This window comes from Anopheles stephensi, chromosome 3 (assembly GCF_013141755.1).
Source record: "Anopheles stephensi strain Indian chromosome 3, UCI_ANSTEP_V1.0, whole genome shotgun sequence".
Taxonomy (NCBI): domain Eukaryota; kingdom Metazoa; phylum Arthropoda; class Insecta; order Diptera; family Culicidae; genus Anopheles; species Anopheles stephensi.
In genome coordinates this window covers 70107170-70124955 of record NC_050203.1, presented here as the reverse complement: position 1 = coordinate 70124955, position 17786 = coordinate 70107170, and the positions used below count along the sequence as shown (strand labels likewise).

Genomic DNA, 17786 nt, shown 5'->3' with positions numbered 1-17786 from the left:
CCAGATACGAGATACGAAGCGTCTAAGTTGTTTTCGTTTGTTCTTTTCGATTTCAATTTTTTCAGTGTTTCGACAACAGTCGTAGAAAGCTTAATTTGGTCGCATGTGTGTTAAACTAAACCATGGGAATGAAACAAAATAGAAAAATCTTCAAACTACAAAACGGAACGGAAAGTAGTAGTAGTAGTAGTAGTAGTGGTAGTAGCATCGGTATCTGCTTATCCTGCGATCAACCGACCAGACTGGTCGTATGATATGTACTGGTCGGTCGGTAATACACTCGTAGAATTAAAAAGAATTATTTTGTTTCCAAAATAAATGGTCACTAGCACCTCCAATGGAAGTATGTACAAGTCAATTATTAACTTTTTAACAAAATTCGTGGTATTTTAGGATACACAAGGTGATTTTTTGCATGCATATGGCAATATATTGAAAGACAAAATAAAGGCAAATATCAAGTTGGAAAATTTTCAGGAAAGAACTCATTTCAATATACATTTAACACATCCAAATCAGGTTTTTAATAACTTTCAATGTTCCTCAAACAAACACCACGAATTGAGTTAAACGATAACATTAGATTGACAAGGCGAACATTCGACCAAACACGGTTAGCTAGCAAACAAATGCAACCAATTAAAAAATCACCCAAAATCAAAGATCAATTATAGAACCTAGTAATAAGAAGGCAACACAACATCGTCTCAAACAAAAGATTCTAAGGATACTGATAGAGGATTTACAAAAAAAAGGAAGAAGAAGATAACCAATAGTTCAAGCGGAACACCATCATTTACGACAATTTTCGTACCACCAGGTTAGAAGTGATTTTGGGGAAATAAAGTCAACCTGAACCTAAAGATGGCTGCGCGAACCGAAACCAAAATTGTACAACCAAGCTTACAGCAAGCAACGCACGTTCGGATAAGCTTGAAGTGAGACTTGAAATAGAGGATGAGAGATAGAGAAACAGCAAGACAGAGAGCGGAGCGAAAGTAGGGAAATGGGAGCACGGTTTGAAATGACAGTTGAAAACGTTCAAGCGAATGCTACAAAATAAGAAGAGTGGGAGTTCTGGGCAGGATCGGATACAGAAGCGCCGGAACACACCGATGACTTCGATTTTCAAACGAACTCTCCTTCCAGGCTGAACTGCTCCAGGTAGCTTTCCAAGTTGTGGTTTTCGTCCAACGGTAACCCGATCTGTCGAATGATGGAAACTTTCTCCTCCTGCCGCAGAAAGCGAACATCCTGGCCCGCTTCTGTCGACTCTCCGCCATAGTCTACCACACCTTCGATCAACCCGTTGCGGTATGGCGTTTTAGGCTTCAAGCGCGAAAGGAAGCTATCGTTGCGACAGGGAACAATGGGGCGATCTGTGGCCGGCGTTGGTTTATCTGGCGCAGTAACGTGCTCCCGGCGTAACGATCTTCTGGATGGTATGCGATTAAGGCGTTCCTCGTTTTGACGTATTTCTGCTTCGATTTCTTCAATCTTTCGTTGTATCTCGTCCTGATCGATGCGCGAGGAAGGTCGTTTTCCGTGCGTCACCGATCGGGTAAGTTTTGCCTTTGACGTACCTGTTCCTGGTACGGGTTGCGGTTGAGGTTTTACGGCGGGTTCTTCTCTTTGTATAACGGCCCCATTTGGAATTGTCGGTCGCACCACGGTTCTTGGCTTCCGTTCCATCGTAGATCCGGGCGAAGTGTTAAACATTTCCCGACGTGCTTTAACTACATTTTTCAAATTTGCTAACACTAGCTGATCATTCTCGTGCGCGGTAAGATCGTCGTCCTTCTCCAATCGTTCGGCCATGGGAATAAACGTCTGACAGTGTTGGTCGTGTATGGCAGCAGAGCGTGTATTATTATTTTCATCCTCAACTAGCGTCTCTTTAATGATTGGAATTGTTAACGGGACGGTTCTGGTGGTACGAGGCACCATCATCGGACGGCCAGTATCTTTCGACCCACAGTGGCTAGGAACTCTAGAGTACATCGATTCCGATCTTACGACCGTCGTCGTTGCAGTTTGTTCAAAATTTCTTATCATTTGCTGCACCGATGAACCGCTGCCATTGCGACTGGAAAGCCTTTCAAACGTTTTCGACGCTTCCTTCACATTCGATGGAACCGGCACGGAACTGGTGGTCAACGGTTTTCTCTTCACAGCAATCACTTTAGGTATCGTTACGGATTCCTGACCCCTGTCCTCCGGTACTTCACTTGCAACATCATCTGAGAGTATGTCTCCGTTTTCCGACACGCGAAAGTCATTGCTGCTTAGCCAGCTGAGCACTTTGTTCGGTGATGGCACTAGCTGCAGCTCGCTTGCATCATTCTCCTGCAGTGGGCCGAGTGCGGTGGAACGTGCCGAACGTGGCTGACCCGCCCCACCGTCCTTTTTGCCTTCCTTTTGCTCGGATGCCGCTGCGATTCCACCGTGATTGCCACGACCGCGTGGAGACGAGCGTTGTCTCTTACCTGCACGAATTGTGTTCGATTGTTTGTCAAAAGCACGGCGTGAGATCGCTAACGAAAGCTTATATCCTCACGATCGAGATGGAGACCAACGAGAAGACGCCCTTTCTAAGGTACCAAATTGCAAATGTGTAGGATTCAGATGAGAAGGAAGGTTCTTTTTGTTGTTGTTAGACAAGCTAACTTGTACAAGGGTATATCCATATTTGAATGTTGCTTCTCGTTCGCCTCCTTCTAGTGAGTAACAGTACTGTCTGTTCTTTTTCGGAAGCTCTTTTTCTCGTACATCGCTACGTATAAACCAAGCAAACGAGGTCAAGGAAAACAAATGGCACTACCTTTTTGTTACGAAAAATGTTTACGATGTTTCAAACTTCGAACGGGAAAGAAGTTCATCAATATTAAAGTTAAAAAATTAAAACAGAACCTATAACGACACGTTTATGCACACTTTTTTTAAATAAATCGTGTGCTCTAAACCGTACCTTACAAGTAAAATAAAATTGAATGTAAACAATCCAGAAAGATGGAAAAGATAATTTTGCATGCAAATATAGGAGGGAAAGTTGTTATGATTAAAACCAAAATGTTCACGACATTTATCAGTCTTTCATTCCTCGAGAGGTGTGTGTTTCACAGCAGGAAAAAAAAGGTAAAATAAATCGACCAAGAGAGCTAGAAATACAAATATCGGAAGAAGTTCTACCACAACAATCTACTGAAACCTACAAAAATGGGCACACAACAGAACAAAACGACAACGGAAAAAGAGAGGTCCAAACTTAAATGAGCAAAAATTACAAACGACACACACACACACGCACACACCTGCACTGGATCGTCCCCGATGCCCACTGGACTGGCTGGGTAGCGAACCGGAGGTACCACCGGGCCGTCCCGACCCACCCGTCTTGTTGAACTTTGGCGAACCGCGCGGTGGAACCGGTGGCGGAACGCTTTGCTTTACGACGGTCGTTTTCTTTTTTAGCGGTGGCATGTTGGTGGGCGTGACGGACGCACCACCGGCCGCAGCTCGGGTCGCTCCAGAACCAAGACCGCCGGCCACCGGTTTGCCATTACCGCCTGCACCCGCACTGCTACTAGACGTGGTCGTGATCGTTGCCGCCGTATGCACACTCGACGAAGTATCGACATCTGTGTCGCGTGTGGCGAAACGTGTCGAAACATCGTGCAACACAACAACATTTGCAGTGACCATGATTCGGTTGGTACGAATGTTAGTAGTTTTGTTAATCCAAGCCGCAGAATAAGGGAAAATTAGACAAACAGAGAAAATTTGATTATGTTAGCACAGCGATAAGTATGGTTGTTACAAAATGGTAGAGAACATCGAAGCTGCACACTCTACTTGGGCCTTTGGGCGATGCAATAATGGTTATAATACAAGCGACACGTAGCTGCATAAAATATTTCCACGTGCCAATTACCTGATTTGGGAGTCCCCGTAGTCTGCTGATTGAAATGCGTCTGTGACGGGTTGAACTGTTGGTTTTGGTGATGATGCTGATGGGAGCTGCCGGCTACGGCTGCACGGAAGGAGTGTCCACGGAAGGAGAACAAACAAACAAAAAACTTAATTAGCTATCTGCCTTCAAACAAAATGCGTTGCTAAAATGGTGCACAACACACTACTCGGTTTGGAAGCTACTTATTCCAGGTATAGTATCGGAAATTTGAAAAGACGCTCCCTGACAGGAGCGTCCCAATAATGGAGATTAGACGATATTAAGAAGAAAGAAAAAAAGATGATAGTAAACATTAGAAGAGGAAAGAAACTTAAGGTGATAGAGTACACAAACAACGTACACGGAGAGGTAGAAGTAAACCAGTGACACTGATCGATACACTGAGAAATATTTTGTGAGAAGAGTAGGCGTGTAAAGAGAAGACTGACAGAGCACATTGAAACATTACCGGGACAGATAGAGTGTCCTGGGAGGGGGAGGGAGGAGGAAAGAGAAGAGATAGTGAAGATACACGGAATACAAAAAGTCAAGGGACAGACAGACAGAGACAGAGCTTCAAAGGTGAAAGATAGTTTTTTGCGAACGAAGAGACATTTATCACGGGAAACACAGTACGGGGGGATGTGTGTTGCGCATAATGTGAAAAACAGGGTGAACACACGAGTAGGCGTATCGAAGAAAGTTAAGGAAAATTTCCTGCATTTTCTCGCTCATGCTTAAACAAATGGTGTAACCAATAAGCTCAAAAACAAATCAACCCAAAAAATCAAAAACGGATGCTAAATCGCGTTCAACTATTTGCGACAGAAACGGCAGGCGCTAGTAAGAAAACTTTCTTACGGGTTTAAGGGTTTTTCATTTAATGGAAGAAACAACTTTTAATTAATGCTTCAGTTTAATTTAGCCATGATATGCGATGCATTTGAAGATGAGCGAAACGATAATGGGACGTAAAAGTAGCTGATGATGAGGGGGAAGGAGATACAGGGCAAGATACGGTCCGCGCAGATATCGCAATGCATAGCAAAATTCACTTCTATTACACTGGTTTTCATTTGTTACTCTCCAATTTTTTTGTTTGGAAGTTGAGCGAGATCTACATTAACTCTCTGAAGTCATTGAGAGACGCTTTTTAAAGTAAACCTCACTATGAAGCTCTGTCCTCGTGATGTAGTTCTATCTTCAATATGAAGCAATGTCCTATGGAGTTAGGGCGTGAACTATGGAGTTCTATCTTCACTTTTGTTTTACTAGTACGCCCTGCCCTAACATTAAAAATTCTCCTTAGTTTCTACCTTATGAGGTCGCTCTGTCTTAACTTTGAAGCTCTTACCACAAAAAGTAGCTCTGCCTTCATTATGTAACTCTACACTCATAGGATATCCCTACGCATTCTTCTAGTTCTTTACCCTCAGTTAATGTGAAGCGACTGCAATGTCTCACTTCACACATGTTGTAGAATAGCTAAAAAAAGCTCTTAAAAAAACAACTTGACAGTTGGGAAGTTGGGTAGATTGAATTAACCCAACTAATTGGTTATTTGTCCAAATAAACCATTTGGCCGTAACAAAAAAAATAATAGGAGAAGCGTTGTGTTTGCATCGCATATTGATCTGCAACGCTCTTTAAATGGAGGAAAAGAGATAAATACACACGCAAACACAGAATTCGAAGGGGAAAAGAAGGCCGTCGAACATATACATATGTTCAAATCACAACCCCTTGTAAAAGGGGGCCATTAAACGATTTGCGCTTACGGATTTCCTAACTTTATCACAAAACAAAACACAGACAAAGGACACATATACACGGCGAGTTACACGCGAGTACAACAAACGGGAGGATAAATAACGATGTATCGACAACATGGACGGATAGATATGAACGAACACTACTATACAAACCGATATGCAAAATATGGGGAAGTTACAAAAAATACTAAAAAGGGTCTCGAAAATGATATTTTAAACAAAAAAAGAGAACAAAACAAACATAAAATCGTGGAAAATCATGGAGAGAGAGAGAGTGAAAACGAAAAATCGGTAAAACCCAGCATAATTCCCTTCTACCAAAGTTATTCAAAAAGAAAACTTAAAACTAAATTCAAAAACAAAGGGGTAAACACTTACGTTGACTATCTGTTTCTTCATTTTTTGCTCTCTGTGCGGCTTTCGATAAACTTTTTCTCTTGGATGGTGAGTGTTTTAGCGCTTCATTAATGGAAGTTTTTTTTCCATTAAGAGATTATTTTTTGTCATTTGAGCCCGCGAGAAAAAAGAACCGATAAATAAGCGCAACAAACAAGAGAGAGAGAGAGACACACACACGAGAGCGTTGATTCGGTTTTTGGATGGAGAAGAAGTAGTAGAAGATGGCGTAAGGTAGTAGTGGTGATGGTGGTCGAAGGGTGGTTGGTAGTTCGTCAGCGATCGCATATTGGATCGGAAGGTGTTGGTGGTGGTGGTGGTTGAGACGAACGCACGGGTTCGATTGAGATTTGGAGAAGGTAAAGAAAACCAAAAAGAAAAAAAATGGAAAGAAAGAGAGAAAAAAACAAACAATACGATCAAATAGTTGTTAACACTTCCGTCGATATCGATATATGCTTGGAATAGATTAGGAGCCACGCTTCTTCGCCTCGTCTGCTGGCAAGTGATCATAAGTGGTTGAGACTTTGAGTTAAGTAACACGGTAGCACTAAAGAAAGATGGTGGTTTAGCAGCAATCATATAGTAATCCCAAAGCAACACAAACAATTCACTCCTGAGCTAATAGGGGGGTCTCAAAATTAATTCAAACAATTGTTTTTTTTTTTGCATAATAACAAAACAAAACCTTTTGTAATGTATGTAACAAAGATCACGCGTGAGGAAATTCATCATATTGTACAAATAAAAAGGGCTTCAAAACATAACAACTATTCATATCTAGGAATGGTAAGGAAGGAGTAAACTTTTTTTTTTTATTGTTTTTGTGAACTACAGCAAAACAAGTTAAAACCCCCTTTCGATGGTACTTTACATCTTCTTTATGGTTGCAACGTAAGATTAAAAAAAAACCCGCTGCTACTTAACTAAGACTTGATAATGGTTAAAAATAAAAAATAAAATTAGCAAATGTGATCAAGTAAAGAATAACACAATGAATGGACTTGTAGGGTTAGGCGAAGAAACTGCAAAAAAGGTGAAAGCGAAGAAGGCAAAGCTTTGTTTTATTGGAGATGTTTTGTGTTTTAATCAAGCGAATAGGACCAGCCAATAACGATCTTTGTCAATAAGATGTTTTTGAAAATGGATTTATTATTTATGCCCAGGCTAATAAATGAACAGATTTGCTTTTGGGAAGTGTTTTCATAAAGAAAACAAAAATAATAAAAAAATCAATTGGCGTTCGTTAAGTGATAAAGTTACAGGTCATGAAAAAGTATCATAGCTTAATTAAAAAATGGGTGGTAACAGATTAAAAAAAAAAACAATCACACACACGATTGTCTAAATGCGGATGCTAAAACAAAACACATAGAAATACCAAAAAGCGTTAGAAAGACACACACACACAGCGATCGAGTAAGTAAACAACGAAGAAAGGAAAATACTGTAGAATACTGGTTAAAGGTTCAACGCACATTCTCATTCGCATTCAAAGTTTCTGTTGATTAGAACACTACCAGATTAAAAAAAACATTTACTAATATGAAGAGAGTAAGTAACTTTAGAAGGGTAACATTCCCAGCAAAACGATAGAGAGGAAATCGGAAAGTAAACGAAAACCGAAAAGGAAGAGCGGTAGAGCGGAACACAAAAATTGATCAAAAAGTTCAAACAGCGAAAGAGAGCGAGAGGGGGAGAGCGAAAACAGCATTTTAGCATTAGAAAACCCAAGCATAAGGAGGTTACTCCTTAAACTACTGGAAAGCAAAAGAGTAAAAGCGGAACGGAAAAAAAGAGTCACTCGGTTACAGAACCTCTCGGAGAGGCAGAGAAACAAGATCAACACAAACAAACACAATGATTAACACGTAACGTAAACAACAAGGAGAATGATGTTAGATTACCTATGTAGCTGGTGACCAACGTGCGAAATTTTCTATGATTGCCCTTGATCTCGGGCAGATCCACTGGTGTGTTTACATATGTATATATAAATTTGGCGTTAATTGTATTGGTTGTTTTTGTTGTTGTGAAAAAAAGAATTATATTGTAAAATAATTTTTGATTTTTTTGGTGTTTTGACACGGACGGACGGTCACAGTCACGGACGGACGGTCACAGTCACGGACGCATTTTGTACCCAGTTTACCAATGTTTTCGGATTGTATTTTTGTTTTGTTTTGTATTTTGAAGGAACAATTTTAGCGTTGCATGAAATTGCATGTTTTTTTTTGCATACACAATATGTAAGAAAAGAGAGAGAAAGAGAGAGAGATAAGAGAACAAGAAGCAAGAAAAGAAATATAGATCAGAGATTTGATATACATCATCATAATGATAACGTAGGCAATATTCGGTCCATTAATAAACTTTCCTTTCTCTATTCGTTTTTTTTTTTGCTTGAGTACCAGCCAGAGTTTTTGTGTGAGTGTGCATTTTAGTTTAGTTTCGTTAGTAACCGCGCTCCACAACAGTACAATGAGAGAGAGAGAGAGACAGAGAGGATGGGCAAAACATATAGAAATACCTGCAAAACCCCACAACCAAAACACCCCTAAAACGGAGGCATCACACACGAAAAATACGTCACCATAATTCTTGTTCTACCCTTCCCCCGAGTATGGTGCCGAGATAAAAAGTGACGACTGTAGACGCGTTTTACATTTCTAAGTATATAAATGAATGAGAGTTTCGGTATACAAAGGAACGTAGTGACACGCAAAAAAACACGAGTAACACATAGAACCAGGAGAAAAAAAAGAACAAGAAAGAGCGTTAGCATCGTACAAGCTAATTCACAGCTAATGATTTCACTGTCTGCCAAAGAACGATCAACCGGTTTAACGGGTTTGCGCGACGGAGAGCTGGTGTTTTTAGATAGTACATTCAATACATACTGCAGCCGCTACTGATGGGTGGGGTACAGGTTTTTCTTTAATTTTTCAAAATTAGATGGACACTCACAGACACAAAAAAAAACGGGAAAACAAAAACTAGATTAGATTGCACAAATGCAGAATATGTAGTTGTTTTGGTTGCGCTGCTTTCCGAAAAAGAAGAATAGAGTTTAGTAAGAGTTGCGTTTTTGAATAGTTTGTTTTTCTTCCCTAGTTCCGGAAACAGTGTACAATGCTACAACGTTAACGTAAGTACTCATATACATTAGCGTATTATCTCAAGCGCTTGGGGAATGTTTGTGAGCTGTCTCTTTTTCGGTTGTTGTTGTTGATTGGTTGGTATTGGCATAACAAGAGCACAACCGCTTGCTTTTCGTAAAAATCTCGTAAGTTTTGTTTTCCATTCGTATTGCCTTTCGATATTGATTAAAACTCAGCTGTGTTGTTACTTACGTGAAGGAATTTTCTTGAAAACAGTTTTGGCCATGAAATCCTGAAAGCGTTGTGCATAGAAGGAAGGCCGATGCACCGACACGGTATCCTGAAGAAGAAAAAGAAAACGAATTCAAAAATTAAACATGCCTCTCGCGTACTAACGCCGACGCCAACACTTACACCATCGTGAATAATACTTTTCCACGTGTGCTCTAGCTTTTTCCTTAACCGGTACGACTGCAAAATATCAATGATACCGATGAACAGTAATAGCCGTTCGCCCTTCTCACTGCGCGCAGGTATACCACCGGGACTGTGAGAAAGAACAAAAAAACAACGGAAAGTTAATCACACCTGTGTCTGGCGCGAAATGATACACCATCGAATACTCACGGGACATCATCCTCTTCATCGATCGGTTCACTTTCGGCCTGAATACTTTCCATTGCTGTCGAATGCGCAACAAGCCTTTGCCGGTTGATGGACCTGTGGGAACGATGAACGAAGGTGGCGTGGAATAATATGTTAGCGAATTCATACAAATATTTGAAATGCATTTAGCAAACCCATAGCGCATTCGTATGCGACAAATTAACTGAGGCTGAAATACAAATAAAGTAAACCAATCTGTTTTGCTACACTTCCGACTGTTTGATACAGCTTTGAAACATTGTTTTCGAAAACCTTTGTTTCGCTATCTATTTACTGCTGTACATTAGAACACTCTGCATGAGGAAGGTTCAGTAGATATCATTTACCCCACACGCTTGCAACTTAAGCTACGCATATCGATCGATCATACGTTATTGGTGAAGAGTGTTATAAGCCCTTGTTTTCTTCCACACACACACACTGTAGCACCAGGCGTCTCCATCAGATTTTCAAATCTACTGGGCGTCTCCATTAGTTTTATTTGGTATGATCCACCAGGCGTCTCCATCAGAATAGATATGTTAAGAGGAAAAACTATTTATACGACACGGAAACGATACGATTGGATAATGTCTAATGCTAAATTTATACTGTCCACACATCAAGACGGGTCTCATCATACCTAATCAGCATCTTTCCATACGTTGTGTGCCTGTGTACCGGATTAAAAAACAATCCATTATACCGTCAGGAAGATGGAAATTGGGAGAAGAATAAAAACGAAGAACAAGGTGCACCTCGTCAGTAAGTATTTCTTTGCGTTAATTATTATTATCGGTTTTTTTACAACGCCATCCCGGCCATTGTGATACAAAACACGTGTCCAGATTCGTGCTACATCTAACCAAAAAAAGTTTAATTGAAACAGCTAATAGAATAAACAATCGCTCTATTGATGGGATTTGTTTTAGAAAACGAATGAAAATGAATTGGCAAGGAAATGTAATTTGGTTTTATGTTGTTTGTTTTTTGCTTCACTTTACACATCATCATTTACTGCGGTGTATCTGTAGAACAGAAAAGGCCAATTCCAATGAAATGGACAACGAAATTAAGACGATCAAAAATATGCAGGTACGAACAATGGAAGGGGAGAGGGGGGGGGGGGGTGGGCGGTCACAACAAGGCATTTTGTTTCATAAATAAACGATTGTACATTGCAGTGTGGGCACATTATACAGTAGGTTTCGGGGGAACAGAAAAAAAACGAAACGAAAGCCAAACAGGCGACAGAAATGGAAATGGCACATGGGGTATTTAGATGCGATGCAAATATCCTGGGAACTCAAGACATCAAGTGCAGGTGGTGGTTGTTGTTTGGTTTAATTATTTGTGTGTGTGTACGTATGCGAAGAGTGTTTTTTTTTCGTAGACTGTTTTTCTTTACCCATACTGATACAGACCTATCATTTCAACTGTCCTTGAACGCTAAGGTCAGCTATTTCGCTATAAGATCGTGGTGAAAAGTCATGGTCCCAAACCGCTCCCTGAACCGTAAAATGGCGGCCTTTTTGCCAAGCAGATCGTGTCTCGGCAGTATCTCTGCGTACATAATTTTGGGATCTGCCATTGCTCTTTACTATGTACTGTTTATCAACGGAAAAAACAAAAAAAAACATCTTTTTTTAACTTATATCATGCGGTTACCGACCCATTTCTAGTTAACAGATAGAATTTTATGAAGAGCAGGTTTTCACCACGCAGGAATATCTCCTCCAGGGATATCAGTGGTCACTAAGAGACGTTTCCTTGATTAATAATCGTACATAGTCATTGCATACTCCTTTAGATCAACAATGTTTTATGATATAATTTAGATTAAAAAATCTAATATTTAAAACTGGCTTTCTTCTTCTTTCTTGGCACTACAACCTTGAGTGGTCTCGGCCTACCATTCCTGGCTTTCTGTGACTTCATTTTACCCGTAGCAGAGTAGTAAACTCTGCGTACGGGGAGGCGATCTGGGTGGGATTTTAACTCCCATTTAACCCCGGTTCTGCCGTGTGAAGATCAGCACCGCAGTCGCCTCGACCACCGCACCGCCCCAATAACTGACAATTCTTTGTGTACTTCGATTAGTAGGACCTTGATGGTATTCCTGTAAAGTGTTCCTTTGGAAGTGTAGGTGCAAAACATTTTACTATTCTATACATAAACAGCAAAAACAAATCTGCCTAACGAAAATTTTAAATGTCAAACGAGGAGTCGTACACAAATTTGAATACAATTTCCATGGAATCTCGTACATGTAATGCGTTGAGCTGTATTTGTGAAATAACAACTTGAAGCTAAATAATATTGTTGTACTTGAAGCAATTTAAAAAAACTTCATAATTATAACTATTGCCACACACACCACGTGTAAGAGACTGTTACAAAAAAAATAATCCATTTCGAAACCAATTTGTCGCATTTAAAACAATAAGTCATGCTAATATTTCAATTTAATGCGAATAACTTAATACAGAATTATAACGTACAGTACGAAGATTCCAGCTTGTTTAAAACTTAATTTACAATGCGATTGCAAAATTAGATTCGAAACTGCTTCGAAATGCTAAGGAACACACTTTTCTTCTGCGAATTGGATTGTTACTGGTAAGCAAACAGCAGTGAAAGCAATTTTTAAAGTGTAGTACATATGTACAAAAACTATCGCCGAACAGCGGTGCAAAAGAAAAAATACAGAAACAAAATTAATAGCGCAGAACATCAGCTGAAACGGTAGCAAAACCATAAAACACGCACGCCAAAATGTTTTGCGACTAACGTTTTATCACATTCTGATCCGATCTCATCTGCCTTCTTCGCAAGCAAGTATGCATGCATACACACGTTTATCAAAAACAATAACAGGGAAGGAATCATTTATCTTACCTGCTTCTGTTTAGGGCTGTCGTTCGCTGTTCTTCCCGTTCCTGTACCATGTACTGGTCCGCTTCCGGTGCATCTTCGTAGTCCGATTCACCTTCGGATCGTGCCTTGGCCGCCGCCTCCTGCTTCTCCTTTACCGCTAGGTCGAGATTGTGAATGCCAACGAGCAGCGAGTAGTCCATGATTTTAAACGACTCAAGCACCCGACAGTCCCGCTGGATCGTTTTGATCAGTGCACTGTAAGTTTCCGCCTCCAGAAACAACCCGTTCGGGTGATGCTCCATAAAGTCCAGATCCTTGTACGTGGGCGACGATTTCGATCGTTCCGCTTTGTTGGCCTGAAAGCAGTGTGGAAAATGAGAGCTGGTGCGGGCTAACTCTTCGGTTACATTTTAAAGCAGCGAGCGGAACATTCCGTACCTTCCGTTTGTACGTCGAACCCTTGAGATCGTATTTGAGGTGCATCTTTACGTAAGAGGGAAGCAAGTTGTTCATAGCGACTAATCGAACGTTTTTACTATTGCACTGGTAGCAGTACAGGCCGAAAAACTTCGGTAACAGCGTGCGGGGATTTTGATTTAGATTCATATAGTACCTTGAAGGAGAAAAACACATATAATCCATTAAATCCATGCACAGCCCAATTCGTTGCATGCTTGTGCCTACCCTGGTAACAATTTCTGCAAAAACTCTCCCTCTTTGTGTTGCACAGTTTTAATGATAAACTCATCGTCGTCCGTCAGATAGAAGATCGAACCGGACGCACCCGGATTCGACAGTTCCCGCAACGGGGCTGAACACATAGACATCTGTAACGGAAAGGGTTTACATTAGCGCAATCAGCATTCGGCACAGTTTGGACACGCGCCAAATGGGAGCGGGAGCAACTTACCATAAAATCGTCCGGCTGTATGCCGAACAGGTCGCGAAAGTACCGAAACGCAATTGGAGCGTAAATTTTAAACTTAAACTCGCTGTAGTGGTGCGCGGGTGTCATGCTGGAACCTTCCGGTGGGAAGGATATCGTTTCCAGCTCCCAGAAGTCCATCATCAGTAGATCACGCCGCGGTTTCGATGCCAAGCTGCCAACCGTATGCTGGATGCCGAGCTGAATCGAACCCATAATCGTGGTGGTTTGGATCTTCTTGTACGTAATTTCGCCACCCTCGCCAACCCGCCGATGGCCGATTTTGCGCTCCTTGTCCGACTTGGGCCGGTGAGGCCGCGGAGCCAATGACTGTTCGCCGGACATCTGTGAACGGAGGAAATAAAAGAAAAGTGTTAATGTAATGGACGCAAAGTCAAATTATTAGACTAGTAGCAACAAAAATTGGTTCAAAAGTAGAACATATAGAACTGAGCAGCACAGTACATCAAAAACGACTTTGAGCATTAGCGCAAGAGTGTTTACAGTATATGAGTATTCAATTATTGACCAATACAACCAATACCAATACTCAACACGTGTTCATGTTTATCAAGCACCAGGCGCCTCCTTGATTGAATCCTTGGCCCAACTCGTGACTGGTACCGATCCAGATTGATATGACAAATTCCGTTTGTTTTATGTCTTCATTTAACATACTTAAGCATAAGTAGAATTACCATTTAAAGCAAAAAAAAGCTCATAACATTCACCCTTATTTTAAGGGTTTAAGGGCTTTCAAATGGTATCTGATATGGTTTTCGACCTATCACATTTTGTGATAAAGTTTGAACCCCTTTTCATAATTTGGACGCTTGTCTCAAAACCAGTAAGATGTAACAGTTTTTCATATCATAAAAAGCTTAAAGAAGGGATGTATAGATTATTCAATAGTTTTGACCGTCCCGATGTACCCTGGGAACATGCAAGAACATGTGTCGTGCGCGCTTGCTAACGAAGACTAGGGTAGGCGACATCTGGCACATTTTAAAATGTCCTTCAAGGACCACCACCAAGCAGCACCGGTCTCTTGCATAACGAGCGTCTTACAATCGTCCTACTTCAGGGGAAGGTATTAGAAAGCGAAGCATTCAAATGAATGGTACAGCAGAGGAACGGGACAACAATCTCGGCGATAACCATTTAACTTTTCCTCTGTCTTTATACGGTTTTTTTTGTGTCTAACAAAGTGTGCCGCAATTTCTTACGCAGATGACGACACAAGTGGGGGGAAAACAAACGGTGAGCAGGATTACGGGTTTATCGTAAGACAATCTAGCTGCGACACAAACTAATACCTCTTCAAGGACGCTGGCGAGGACATGTGGCGAAACGAGCATAATGAGGCTGGGCAAAGTAGACAACCGTAGCAGTAGTAATACAATTATTTGAAACGTCCCTTTCCTATACGGGTTGGGGGGGACGGGCAGAAAAGCCAGCAGAAACAAGCAATCGTTTTAAATGAGTATTTTATCCAATTTACAAATGAAAATGAAGCGTTTGAAGCTTACGTAAACTGAAATTTAATTCGTTCTCATTTGGAAAAAAATAAATGCTAAATGTATTGTGTAACTGTGTTTACTCGAGAAATTCATTTCTATTCTTTGAACAGTGTAACAAGGCAAAAAAAACAAGTAATTTCCCGGTTGATTAATGCTACTTTTGCAAAGATAAAAGCGTCTATTCCAATCTACGTGAAGCATTATTTCGACCACCAACACACGACATTCAGCGCAGCACGTGTAGCTTGCAAACGATTCGTTGTCTTTTAATTGATGCTTTTTTGTGATTGGAATTTAGATTCATCAAGCCATGTTTTTTACGTCGGTTTGTCTTGCATCCAATTTTTTTTTCAGACTCTCGCGCGCCAATAACCGCCTCGCCGACGACGGTAGCGTACTGATAAGTTAGCTTCAATTCACTTTATCGAAATGCAGATTACATTAATTGAGCTCGATCGAGAGCAAGCCGGGGCGTGGTGGTCAGGGGATGATACATCTACGAAGAAACGAGGGGAGCTAGGACGATCCAAACAATTGTGCGTTATGAATAGGCAATTTATGCTGCAACTCCACAATGCTCCGTAGCAACTGCTCTCTGCATCGGGCCCTTTGCTTTGCGCCGGTTGCGATGCTATTTAAGAAAAGTGGAAGCTACCACCTTTATCTGCGCTCAGTTATCGCATGCTAAGTATGGGGCCGTGTGTACGGTTGCCTGCAGTGTAATGTAGCAAATTTAAAACATCAAAGCCACTGATGAATAATGCAAAGGAAGCAGCCGGTGGGCACACGTGCACGCGACTCGCCAACAATGTATGCTGCTGCTGCGAAAAAAATGGATACAGCGATGCTATTTTTGATACCTGCCAGCAGTACTGTCTGTTTGGTGTTTCATGTTAAGCATAATTGCTGTTTGGTTTAGCAAAAACAAAAAAATACGGTAAATTTGTTTGGCAAAGTAAATTATTTAACTGTGTGTTTAAAATTGAGCATTAATTTACTCGGAAACAAATGTAATGTAGAGACTGTTTGAATATTTGTTGCGCCTATGAGTAGGCAAACCGCAAGCAGTATAAATATTTTAAATATGGTAGTTTGATCAAGATAAGGATTAGTAACTGTAGATCTGCAACATTTAGGTATTTCAGTCGTACTAATAAGGGTTTAATATAAAGCGTTGTACAAGAGATTATTTGACACAATTATTAAGCAGTAATATAAACAAATTCCTCACATAATTACTACTGCACATTACACAATACCAAGTCAAAACCCCAGGCCACGTTGTCAGCAGTGCAAACTGTCCGAACGGATTTCCGACAAATCAAATAAGCCGCATCCGTACCGAGATCATCAAACCTCGATAGTCAATTCTCCATTTTATGACACCTACTCCCATACTGAGCTGTGTTTATTTTATCGATAGTACGTGCACAGCTGAGAATCGAACTGTTCTCGGGCAATAGCTATCCTCGCCTGTTCAGTGCAAATCAGTTGATAAAACATGCACAACTCTAGTGACAGTACCATCATAATGGTCGGTGGCCAACATCCCACCGGGCTGGTCCTGTTGCAACGAAAAAGGCAAAGTAAACGATTTTATGTCGAATTCAGTGCTGTCCGTTAGTGGTCAGCAACATAGCAACAATACGCTCCATGAACACTCTTATCCAACCCGATCCAGCATAGTAGTACGAACTAGCAGCAGTAGTAGTAGTAGTAGTAGTAGTGCCGGTGAATAGCAAATGAAAACTAACCATAGCATCATAATCGATTCAACAATCCACTTCCCCGCAATCGGGGCTCGGGAAGAATCAACAGGATCGAAAAAGCATGAAAAAGCTTTTCCCGCTCTGGACCCGGACACCGTTGCCGATTCGATGCCTGCGAAGGGAGGCAAGAGTTGTGATGCATGCAAACAGAATTCACCCACACAGGCACACAATAAAGATAGGACAGAAAAGGTGTCTGGTTTGGTGGATCCCGAAAGCAAGCAGCGCCAAAACAACACCCCAACCCAGACCTAAATAAATATTGCATGACCATCGACTAGCAGCAGCAGCAGCAGCATAAATGAAATTCACCATCGCCTAACACCCTCATGACCACTGCCGTTCAAAATAGCATAAACCAACAAGTGGTTCACAATGAGGCCGAAATACTCAATATGCGCTCCGGTTGCGTATGCACGTTGTAGTGTATGGGCCGAGGTAGCCGTTCCATTCGTAACGAGCTTTGGTTGATGATGAATTATTGCCAGCCTCAGTACCGCCCCGTCTGTCGTCGGGTTCGAGTGTCCTCGTCGGGAGATTAAATTGAAATTTCATTAAGGTAATTTCTAGTGCGCTTCAATGAGTTCAAACATTTCCGAACGGCTCTAACCGGTGGCCAGCAGTAGGCAGGTGGTTAGACATAATGGATGTATTTTTAGCCCAGGATTTAAAAGTACAAAAATAATACATTAGACTGATGTTTTTTTATAAACCTCCAAAAAGGAAAAAAAGACAAACCCCGCATCAAGCATCTGCGTTTTTTGGATGGTTTGCCAAATAATTTCCCACGCAAGTGTACCGCCCGCGGGCACCGAAACGGCACCGGGAATCG

The 17786-nt window shown here is 41.2% G+C and overlaps 1 protein-coding gene across 13 annotated transcripts in view; it reads right to left on the bottom strand.

The window, feature by feature from the left end:
• LOC118512535 (phosphatidylinositol 4-phosphate 5-kinase type-1 gamma) overlaps window positions 1-17786 on the bottom strand; it is a 47484-nt gene that overhangs the window by 10389 nt on the left and 19309 nt on the right. For 5 of the 13 annotated variants that reach the window (XM_036057090.1, XM_036057092.1, XM_036057091.1 and 2 more), the window contains 13 exons: window positions 13651-14010; window positions 13425-13567; window positions 13179-13353; window positions 12762-13096; window positions 10507-10536; window positions 9846-9938; window positions 9633-9765; window positions 9471-9558; window positions 8025-8087; window positions 6100-6180; window positions 3932-4030; window positions 3312-3638; window positions 3-2486 (listed from right to left, as the gene is read on the bottom strand). In XM_036057090.1, coding sequence (XP_035912983.1) covers window positions 1129-2486; window positions 3312-3638; window positions 3932-4030; window positions 6100-6180; window positions 8025-8087; window positions 9471-9558; window positions 9633-9765; window positions 9846-9938; window positions 10507-10536; window positions 12762-13096; window positions 13179-13353; window positions 13425-13567; window positions 13651-14010 — 3285 coding nt within the window. In that variant the 3' untranslated portion in view covers window positions 3-1128. Of the gene's footprint in view, window positions 1-2; window positions 2487-3311; window positions 3639-3931; window positions 4031-6099; window positions 6181-8024; window positions 8088-9470; window positions 9559-9632; window positions 9766-9845; window positions 9939-10506; window positions 10537-12761; window positions 13097-13178; window positions 13354-13424; window positions 13568-13650; window positions 14011-17786 lie in introns of those variants that run through there. The other 8 variants (XM_036057103.1, XM_036057102.1, XM_036057099.1 and 5 more) reach the window with 6 other exon arrangements.